An 11,926-nucleotide genomic window follows, 5' to 3' on the forward strand; every position below is an offset into this window, starting at 1 on the left:
AAATTAACTGTTTGAACCTGGTTCAAGCCGATTGGTGATTTTTTTCCTTATTATATTTAAATTGTTATGATGTTAAATATGGTATTCGACAAGTCTGGAATGTTACTATTAGGGATAAAGGTTCGTTAAAAGAAAATCATATTTCCTCTTCAAACTTCGTGTTGCCACTTTACACAACACCATTCATTAATTTCTTTTTCCTTTTCTTATTTAAATTACTCTTAAAATGTGTCAAATTATTATAATCCTTCGATGTGCTAAAGAGAACGCATGTATGTTTTCGTACATATATTTAAATTTTTAACCCCTATTTTAAAAATTTATATAGAATTTTTCATTAAAGAAAAAATTAAATGTAATTGAGAATATTATTTTAAAGTCTAATTTAAAGGGCTCATGTCTGAATTTTTTTGAATTTTACTTTTACGTTTGAAAATTGGAAATAAATTAAATGGTTAAAATTAAAATATGACAATTACTTCAAATTAATCTTAAAGTATATATACTTTTTTTTCCCAGTCTTTTGTACACTTATGTGACATTCAAATTTACTCCTATATTTGTTTCACGTCTACATGTGTTAGTAAATTGAATTCTTGCAAAATTATTCTAAATATGTGACACCTTAAACCAATTGCCTAGTTAAAGATCCTGAAACAAATTCATGCTGATTTTTATTGATGTCACCAAAAAAAAAATTTTAATATTCGTGGTGATGTATAGATTTTATTAGTGTCATATGATATAGCATTTGGATCGGTTAAATTTGGATAATGGTAGATCTAGAATTTTAACTGAGATAATAACTCACATCAAGATTTAAAATTTTCAACATATTCATAATTCAAAATTTAGGAATTGCATATTTAAAATTTAATGATCAAGGTGATTTAGAGGACTTATGCAGTGTTTGAGAGTATGGATTTTGAACTTTAAATTTTAGTTTGGATAATTTTTGATAAATTTTAATAAAATTTCATATTAAATCTAATTCAAATCCAAGACAAATCTAAATCGTCAAAGGATTCTCCAAACATAGATCACTTTTTCCATGAAGTACTAACTAACAAGCTGTTTGGTTGCTGGGAAAGTTTGGTTTAGCTCCCTGGGAAAGGACTGATATAATTTTCCCAGTCTTCTGGTGCTTTCTGGAGGGCTGGTTTCAGTTTCAACACCTGGCCTGTGCTTGAGTGAGTTTTATGAACATTCTACAAATAGCATAACTGCCCGGGTGACAACAAAAGGCTTTCTTTTTGTGTTGGGCTTCTCTGAGCCTGAAAGTAGGAAAGCCCAAAAAGTTTTATGGGCTGACCCGGCCCACATAGCTGTTGCCAAACTAGAAAAACTGTAAAAATTGCCACCTAATAAAAATGTATGAGTGACCAAATAAGCCTAGCTTTTTCAAATTTTCAAGTAGAACATAATTCAATGGTTATGGTGACTCAAATTTTTAGATCAACTAAACAACATGAATTTTGTGTTCAGGAGCATGAATTTCGAATCTTGAATTTAGATTTGGAGAAATTTTGATATAATTTTATTTTATATCTTAATCAAATCTAATACAAATCTAAATCCAAAATCTTGACAAATATAAGTAAGAAACAAATAAATAGAAGAAAAAACACTCAATTGTATTACCATACCTTGTAATAGTAATAACACATAAGAAAAAAAAAAATGAAAGAACTAATATGTAGTTCATTTCATTTTTATTTTAATATAATTATAGGTATTTACGCTAGAGCTCTTTCATCAATTTGCCAAGAACAGCGATCGCCCTCTCATTGCCGTATGCATCGGTGTATCCTTCTTTGCTCCTAAGCAGAAATTCTTGAATTTGAAATACTTCAAAAGAAGAGAGCCATCAACCATTGAAATAAAAAATTTCAATGTTGCACTGAAACTCATTTTGTCTCTCTTTCGTACACAAGAATGAATTCGATGAGTTTCTCTCTTTCACACAAGAAAATGAATTCAATAAATGGGTTTATATAGACTTGGAGATGTTGCAATATTTAAAACCCATATTAATTATTTTCTATAATAAGTTATTTCCCCTGTCTATCTCACAAATCTTTCCATTTTAATCTCTTAGATAATTATAATGGCAAAAACTTTAGTGCTATATATTTTGCCACATGAAAGAAAGATTTTCATCAAAATACTTACTAAATTTAGCTGAGTCTTACAAATGCATTTAAATTATTAATTTTTAAACTAAAATTCTTAAATAGCTAGCAAATGCATTTGTCAAGGTTAGACAAAATTTGAACTTTGGACCGCCACGCTTTTTAATGAGACAGATAAAACATTTAACATCATTTGTAATATGTTAAATAGAAGCAAGAAAATATTAAATCTATCTAGATATTTTTTAAATATTTTTAAAACTCATTATCAACTAGTCTTAGTCAGTAATAAAATGCTAAAAACTTTGAACCATATGATTTTATAATACATTTGTCCTTTCTTTTTAAGATGAACTGGTTTGAGACTCTTGGGGTAATTAACTTATTGATTAATTAGATGAATTTCTTTGTACACATATTCTTTTTATTTTTTTTTTTGGTAAAAAAAAAAGGTATACACTTAATTTCTCTTAGTCCTACATACTTTTTCTTAATTACTATATTTGTGTACTCTTCCTCTTATCATATCACAAACTCTCCTTTGAAAAAATCAAAAAGTTAAAAAGGATTAATGCTTACAGAAATAATTTTAAAAACTTAAAGAGAAATACGAATAATATCACCACACTTGAGCACTTAAAGAGATGTCCATCTTAGTAATTTTTTCAATAATTACTTGTTGATATTTTTAACCCACGTCAGCCATATTAAACGATCTGATTACAAATGCACAAGCTTAAAACAAAACTCATGCCCTAACATTTTAGGGCGTCCAATTGCCGTCTAAAACATCCACTACTAACTTTATTTCTAATCCAAATTCTTAGTTAATCCATTCACATTAATGTTATAATTATCATGTGTTTAGATTTGCAAAATGGAAGAAGATAAGAATAAAATTATATAACATTTTAAATAAAAAAAATATGAAAAAATCAAATGAAAAATTAGATCCATTGTTTTTAATTTCATTCCATTCTTGTATATTAAGCACATAATTTAGTTTGCAATATATTTATTTCATATGAATAAAATAAAATAAATGAGAGCCAATGAAAACATTTAAGAAACCAATAATTAAAATAACTAAAAAAATGATATTCTATCTTAAAACATGGAATAAAAATAGAAGAAAACTAAGAAATGGCTAGAAGAAGATATGAAGGAATCATTTTTTACCTTATAATATTATACTACTTCATTTTAAATTATGACGAGTCTCTTATTCTTTCACTTTCTAACCTATAAATTATAATCTAATTTCTAAAATTAAATACTCCTAAAAGCACAAAAGAAGAAAATTTGGTAGAGAGAGAAATGTCATTTGATCACTTTTAAAGTTTTAATTTTTTTTATTTCATATAAAATATACAAATATAGTGTTTGTGTGTGTGTGTGTGTGTGTGTAAGAATAGTTGGAAATCAAATTCAAAATTAACTATACTCATTAAAAAATAATCTGCATTAAAATATACTCTCATGTAAAATCCAATGCAACCAAACATCAACCACAAGTGCATAAACAATGTTAAAAGGAAGGTGCTTTTGGCACTCCAAAAGTTATTGGACACTCCATCACTTTTTCTTACACAATAAAATTATGAATTTACCCTTTTTTTCATTACATAATTTCACTTGCAAAATAAAAATTAATAAATTATATTATGATTTAATACATTAAAAAATAATTGTATAGTGCCAACAGTAATATTTCTTTGAGTGTCAATATCTCCTTTTGATTAAAAATAAATATTAGGTGTGTCCCTTGTCATAATCTATGTTAATTTTGGTATTAGGGTTTTCTGTATCTTGTAACGTCCCAGAGGGCCGACCTCACGACATGTATGAGATCGAAATTCTGAAATGCTTCGACTGAGTGGTGGACTCGATATTATGGGATCGATATGATGCTTGGTGAAATATATGAACCGAGAAATGGGTTTCTTTTTTTAAAAAAAAAAAAAAAAACAACAAAGTCGCCACTAACCTATTTATTCTAGGTGTGGTTAGAACACCTATTTAGTGTACCACTAGTTCATTAGTCACCAAAGTCCAAGGAAGCTAGCAATCAATAGTCTGCATTACCAGGTTTGGATTTGGGAGTATGGTTATGCAAAGGGAAGGTATTAGCATCCCTTCACACCCATCCAACGGAGGGTATCTGATTAGTCTGAGATTATTTTCAAAATTGACTGATCAAGATTTCAATTCTTCAGTTTATTTAATTATCAAACCTTTAAATATTGGATAGCCCCGTAAAGAACAGAGACTATCCTCACCTTAAAACCTCTAAAAGTGTGTTACGAACACAACTATTGGTCATCCTTTTGAGGGTTGTTTATTTAAAATTTTCCTTTATTTCTTTTAAAATTTATCTGACCTTTACTTCTTTGAAGACTTGCATAAGATAAAATCTTCATGCCTTCAAACCTCAAAGGCATGCAAAGACTTAACCTTTGAGATTTAAAGGAAAATTCATTAAGGCTTTAAATTAGTGACACAACAAGATAGGTAAGGACAATTAAACAATTAAATAAATTCACAACATGCAATTAAAATTACAACTCATGCAAAGTTCACATGCGATGTGTGTACCGTGATTCAAAGATTCTAAAAGAACCACTAAAGACAAAATGATTCACTTAGACTCTTCGTCCCTTAAGAGATAACTTAGGATCAATGAACCCCAATTTTTTTTTATATTTTCGTTGACCTGATTTATCACACCCAGTTTTGATCATGACAAATACTTTTGGTACCGATGGTTGCACTAAGGCTTGCATGCAGGTTCACTGTGCACGTGTATTCGGATTGAAAGACATACCATGATGGCGTGCGGTGTTCATGCCAAATAATGATGTTTTTTGTGTTATATGTATTTATCTTTCGTTTTCTTCATTCTGAGATGTAATATTTATTATGGACTATACACCCTATGACCTGTAATATTTTTCATCATGCATGATAGGTAGGTATGCTCAAATTGATCATAGTTGGAGTTTAGGTACTTACACAGACCATAGAAAGACCTTAGGGGTCGGTTGACCGACACGGAATTTTTTCGGTGTCCTAAAGAAGGAACTAAAAATGACCTTAGAACACTCACTCATGCATTTATATGTTTGGTCATTTGACAAGGGTGTTTGCACAAATTGAAAAGAACCGAACCAGGACCGAGTCAACAGGTTGACCATAGCCCAGTCGACCGAACTCACATAGTTCATTTGACCCCAGTCGACCGAACTCCCTAGGAGTCAACAGATGGGCCTTCTGGTCGACCGTGCCTAAAATACATTTCAATGCCCTGGTTGACCGAGTTCCCACACGTGGGAACTCAACGGTCTGGTTGACTGACCAAGGCAGTTCAAAATGTTCCCAATCGACCGAACCGTGCTGAATGAAGAAAATTGCCTTGGACCTCGATGCCCGGTCGACCGAACGTGTAGTTCATTTTATTTCCGGTCGATTGAACCTCAAGAACTTCAGTCAACCGAACTTGCCTCGGTTGACCGGTGCTCTTGGGTTGCCCCCTCATTTTTTACCGTAGTTATTATTTTTAAACGAGATTAATTTATTTAAATAATATTAAAATTTTTTTAATTATTCCTTTTGTGTCCTTAACGGTCATATTTTTTAGGAAGTCTATATATACCCACTCATTTTTAATAATTAGAAAGAGAATAGCAAGATCATTAAGGCTAAAATTCTCTCCAATTCAAAAATCATTTTTATAGCCTATACTACTCCCATACATTTCAAAACTTCACATTCCTTGATCATTCAAGTGTTGTGAGTATTTATAAATTGCTTGTGTCTAATCTAGCTTGTTCATATATATTCAAACACTCCTTGTGCTTAGATCATTGAGAATATCTTGTTGAATTTGTTTGAATCAAATAGCTAGCATATTTGAAACCTTGATCTGATTTTGTGATATTCACATATTGTATTTCAAATTTTGCTTTGATATACACTCTAGATATGGACTAAAAATCTATACTTATTTGAGTGTTTAGCACACATTAGAGCACTGAACATATTTATATATAATTCGTACTTGTAATATTGACTGAGCTGTATTGGTGCACACATTTGCTTATCTAGAAGCATATTTCCATATACAAACTTTATACACTTTGATTGTATTCCAGGCGCGGGCCTGAAGAGGGAGACTAGCCCTGTGGAATGGTCCCAGACTGGCTTAGATCCGATTAGGAAAGTTAGGTGCGCCATCCTTTTAAGGCGTGTTGGTTGAGGTCAGCCCCTTGAATTGACCTAATTGTTTAGGTGCCGCTCCACCTGTTAAGTGAGCTTATAGTGGTAATACTTGTACTTGTTAGCTAAGGTGGGGACGTAGGCAATTTAGTCGAACCTCGATAACATATCGCATGTATCATTTACTTTTTCTGCACTTTACTTTAATACACGTGTATGTTTATTTATTGATTGCATAATCTGACCCTAGGTTGTTCAATACTGTTGTTAAACCAATTGACCTAGGCGATAATTTTTAAATATCCAATTCGCCCCCCTCTTGAGATTGCACCAAAGCTAATAGTTTTCCTCATAGGGTTAGTGTAAACACGCACACAAACATGTAGGCATACACACGCATAAAAGAAAGGGAAAACATGCATTAATGTAGTAAGCAAAACACATATAAGCAAATCCTATAAAAAAATCATTGGAAAATGATAAAAATTGAGCGAAAATGGTCCCAAAATATTTCCAAAATTTTTCTTTATCTTTTCATTTTTTTTAAAAAAAAATTTCAAGATTTTTAAAAGTTTTTTTTCCTTTTTTTTTTTTTGGATTTTTCAAAAAAAATTTGGTTCTCTTGAGTGAAAAATGACTCACCAAATTTTTATTTGTTTTTATAGATTTTTTCCTGATTTTTCCTAATTTTTTTCTAGTTTTTTTTCTATTTTTTTGAATTAAAATGAATAAAAAATTAATATTAAAAAAATTGAGGCGATTCTGAAAGTCAAATTAGTTCAGTCAGGTTGAATTGGGTCAATGAGTAAGCCCATGTTGACTTGGGTCAACTCGGGTTGACCCAATTCTAGGAGGAGCAGAGGCAAGAAAATGCAGGGGTTGCCACATGTTAGTCATTAGTGGTGACAGATGGCAGCACATGGGTGGCTATGATTTTTTTTTTTTTTTTTTTGAATTTTAGTAATGGGACACGTGCCAGAAGGTGACAAAAGCAGAGGATTGGGTTTGGATCATTGACGTGGTGCGATCCCAACCGTTCATAGAAAACACACCTTCAACGACTAGGATTACGCCACATCACCCGGGTGACGTCATCTGAATCTTACAAACACGATGGTGCCACATGTCATTGTATGTATGATTACACATGCCTCACTTTCAATTTTTTTTTAAAATATATTTTTTGTTTTTATTTTTCTCTTTTCCTTTTTTTTTTTTTCTTTCTTCTTCCCTTACTCAAATATCCTTTTTGCCTCTCCTCTCACTTTAACTCCCTCCCTTCTCCTTTCTCCAACTCCCTCAGCTTCCTCAGCCCCCTTAGTTGCTAGCCACCAAGGTTAACAACTATCGCTACCACCCCTCCTCGATGACCCTTTGCCATCCATGACAGGTTAGGTAAATCCTCTCCTCTCTCTCTTCTTTCTCATCTCTCTTCTATCTCTTCTTTCACTCTCTCATCTCTAGATCTCTCTTCTTTCTATTTCTTTTTCTTTCTTTTACCTACTTTCTTCCATTCTTCTTTCTCTCTCCTTCTCTTTCTAACTTGGATCTCTCACCCTCTTTTGCAAGTCTTGATTCAAAACAAGGTAGCCAAACGATTGTTGGAGGAGTCGTTTTTTCCTCTATTTTTTTCTAGTCATTTGTTCGAATCCATCCTAAAAAATAAGTTGAGAAATATATATATATATATATATATATATATATATATTCTCTTTTTAAAGCAAGATGACAGATCAAGGGAAATGACACATTTGATGAGCACCACTCATGAGACCCAAAGACGCCTACTTGATGAGCATAACTCATAAGACAATAAAGAAGTAAGCACAACTCACTAAAATTGACTCATCGATCTAATGATCACTACTTATAAGACCCAAAGACGCCCACTTAATGAGCACATTTCATAAGGCAGCGACAAAGTGAGCACAACTCACCAAAAATTGACCCATCTAATGAGCACAACTCATGAGATCCGAAGATACCCACTTGAAGAGCACAACTCATGAGGCAACAAATAAATGAGCATGACTCACAAAAAATTACCCATCTAAGGAGCACTATTCATGAGGCACCAAGATGTCCATTTTGATGAGTATAATTTATGATACAATAAATAAGTGAGCACAAATTCACAAAAAATGGCCCATCTTATGAGCACCGCTCATGAGGTTCGAAGACACTCATTTGATGAGCACAACTCATAAGTCAGCAAAGAAGTGAGTCGTTGGCCCATTTGATAAGCACCGCTTATAAGGCCCGGAGATGCCTACTTAATGAGCACAACTCATTAGACAACAAAAAAGTGAGCATGACTCACCAAAAATGGCCTATTTGATGAGTACCGTTAATAAGGCCCAAATATGTCCATTTGATGAACACAACTCATGAGGTAACAAAGAAGTGATCATGACACACCAAAAATAGTCCATTTGATAAGAACCGCTCATGAGACCCAAAGACCCCTAGTTGATGAGCATAACTTATGGGGTAACAAGAAGTAAGCATGACTCGTTGAAAAACAACTTGGATCGAACCAAATAAGTTAAAACAACTTGAAATGAGTCCAAACCATCCAAATGGTTAAAATGAGGTCAAAATTGCCTGCATGGGAACACCCCAAATTACTCTCGAGTTGGGTACGAGTAAGAACTCGAGTGTAGAAGGGGAGACAACTGATATAGCCAAAATTAATAGGGTATATCAATCAAAGATCAAAGTCAAGGAACCAACATTATTTCTTGTTATAAACATCTTTAAATTAGATCAAACCCTCCAAGCTCCTTCAAATAATTGACCATAAATATTGAATTTAATAGAGGAATGACCTCCATTACTATAAAAAAGGGTATTTCAAGAAGAGGTAAGCATTTCATTCTCATTTATTCCTTTTATTGTTGCAATCTTGTCCTCCCACACTCTTAGGCATCAGAACAATTTCTCGGAGTACACCATGGGCCCTCTAAGCCTCTCTTGTTTGATTCCTTGCAGGTGGTCACAATTAGAGATTAGTCTACATTAACCAGCCAATTTTTTATAGTAAAAACAATTAAATGAATAAAAAATATTATATTGCCAAAAATATAAAGTTGTGAAGATCAACTTGATTCTATTCTTCCCATGAACATATAAATTGTTTTTCGAAACATGAATTTTAGTCTCAAATTTAAATATGTAAATTTGGATGAAATTCAAGACAATTTCATATTGCATTATATTCAAATTCATATCTAAAGTAAGATAGTGTTTAGGAACACATATTTGTGCAAATATGAAAAAAATTTACACAATTTTAAATTTGATATATGAAATTTATGCTCTTTTAGGTAACGTTCTAATTAACATAGGGTTAGGAGATTCAAACCCACCCTAGATCTCTCATATTAGCAACAAGAGGTAGTCTTGCACCAAAGACTCAATTTAGGTATTTGACTACAAATAAATTAAAGAAATAGAGTTCTTTTCCAAGTCCAATATGCTGAATTAAATTTTCTACAAAAAATTTTTGACTCCATTTTCAATTTGATTTCAATGTTAGCAAATACAGAGTAAAAAACTGTCAAAAAAATTCAAAGTGGACTACACTCATTCAATCATAATCTGTATTTCAATTTTAAACTTTCATCCAAACTCATAACTACTTAGACCGACCCGATTGACATATTCAAATAATTTAATTCAATTGACAGTCTTGATTTACTTGTGTTTGGTAATTGATGATATCTTATACGACAATGCCAAATGACCAGTTCTCACCCACATAAAATACTAAATAAAACAATAAATAAATAATTTATTAACAGTAAAATGGTGTCACATCTGGTGCGCAATCGAAATATCAAATGCAACCAATTGAGAAAAAAAAAAAAAACAAAGAATAAACGTAAATAATCTGTATACTGTATAGTATTGGTAACAAACATGGACTACGCTACACCCTCAACCAAACAACCCTCTTCACCAAAGCTTCACTCTCACATTACAGTCCTTGGAAAGAATCTTTGACTTCGCCGTTAACTTGTCCACCGTTACATCGCACGAAACCCTAACGGTGATCTTCCACGTCTTGACGGCGCCGACCTTGATCTTAACGGGAGCGTCCAACTTCACCATCAGATTTACCTTCCCTTGCTTCTGATCGGCGATCATTGACGATCGGACGGCGCTGGATAGGATGTTAGAGCCCCTTAACGCAGTTTGGAAAACCGTCACATTATTCGTCGGCTGGTGAAACGTCGGTAAAACGCCGTCGCAAAGGTTCATGTCGGAGTACAAGACCGTAACGGAGCTCCCGTCCTCGTAGTAGATACTGATCTTGTCGTTAGGGTTCTCGGCGCGGACGCTGAGGTCAATTACCGGTGAGATGTCGGTTGTTGCGGCGGTGGCGGAGAGGTTGAATCCGGTGATGGAGATGTTATCGAGGGAGTATTTCGGCAACTCTGGCCGGACAACGAGGTAGAAGACGCCGGCAGCGACGGCGAGGAGAAGTATGAGGAGGAAGAAGACACCGAAAGTGCAGCACAGGCAGCGGCAGCAGCAATTCCGGCGGGGTTTGAGGCGGGAGTAGGAGTCCAAGCGGCGGGCATTCTCCGGCGGGGGGTAGCGGTAGACTTGGTCTTTAGGGACCTGGATGACGTAGGTTCCCGACGCAGGAAGGGGTTTGTCTGTCGAGGGCTGGACGGGGTTGCGAGGCACGGGGTGCTCTTGAGATGACGTCGTTGATGATTCGCCGGAGGGAGGTGAGCCGCGAGGGTAAACTCTGTCTGCCATTGCAAGCAAAGTCTGAATAACCCAGACCCAGAGAAGAAATGAGATAGAGAATATGCTAGAGAGAGAGAGTACGTGAGGGCAAGTAGTAGCGGTTGACAGAGAAGAATGCCGAGCATAGAATATGTATATGTATATATATATATACAGAGAGAGAGAGAGAGAGAGAGAGAGAGAGAGGGAGGTAATGGGACAGCGGCACACATACGCAGGAGAGGAAGATGTCAAGAAACAGCCGCTGCTTGGGCCTGATGATCGTGCGCGTTCCGTCTTCTGTGTGTTTTCCGCGTGGAGCGAACCAGCGATCTTAACAAAACCGAGGTTTCACACCGGGGCCCACCGGCTTGCGCTCTCGGAATGACGATTTTGTCCTCCATTGTATGTACGGAAGGAGGGACAATTCTGTCTTTTCGCCTTGGCCTCTGATGCTGGCAAGCGTGAGTGAGTTGGGGAATGAAAGCGGCTCCCGCGGCAGCTGGTCCGCGTTGGGAGCCCCTGACAGCGGTGCTTTCCCTGGCCGGGTCACCCACTCCCACTAGCAGCGTGTGGAATTTACGCACGCGTGTCTTCAACGCCACCGGTCCATATGGGCCGGTGCCCTACGGTGGTCTCACAACATTACACTGGGCTGGGCTAATCGCATGATATTAAATTAGCACTTAAATTAGTATAAATTTACCTTGGGCCCATTACGTTAATATGACATATTATGATTAATGGACTTTAAATTTTACATGTAAAAAATATTTTTCATTTTTTATTTTTAAAAACGATAACTATGTTTATTTATCAAATTAATTAAAGTTGTTATT

At 34.6% G+C, this 11,926-nt stretch overlaps 1 protein-coding gene across 1 annotated transcript; it reads right to left on the reverse strand.

The window, feature by feature from the left end:
- Positions 1 to 10,120: 10,120 nt before the first annotated feature.
- On the reverse strand, positions 10,121 to 11,394 carry LOC131148025 (NDR1/HIN1-like protein 13). Its single transcript, XM_058097772.1, has one exon. It carries the CDS (start codon positions 11,115 to 11,117, stop codon positions 10,305 to 10,307), a length of 813 nt encoding a protein of 270 aa, XP_057953755.1. The 5' UTR covers positions 11,118 to 11,394; the 3' UTR covers positions 10,121 to 10,304.
- Positions 11,395 to 11,926: the final 532 nt, after the last annotated feature.

Source organism: Malania oleifera, chromosome 2 (assembly GCF_029873635.1).
Source record: "Malania oleifera isolate guangnan ecotype guangnan chromosome 2, ASM2987363v1, whole genome shotgun sequence".
NCBI classification, from domain to species: Eukaryota; Viridiplantae; Streptophyta; class Magnoliopsida; order Santalales; family Ximeniaceae; genus Malania; species Malania oleifera.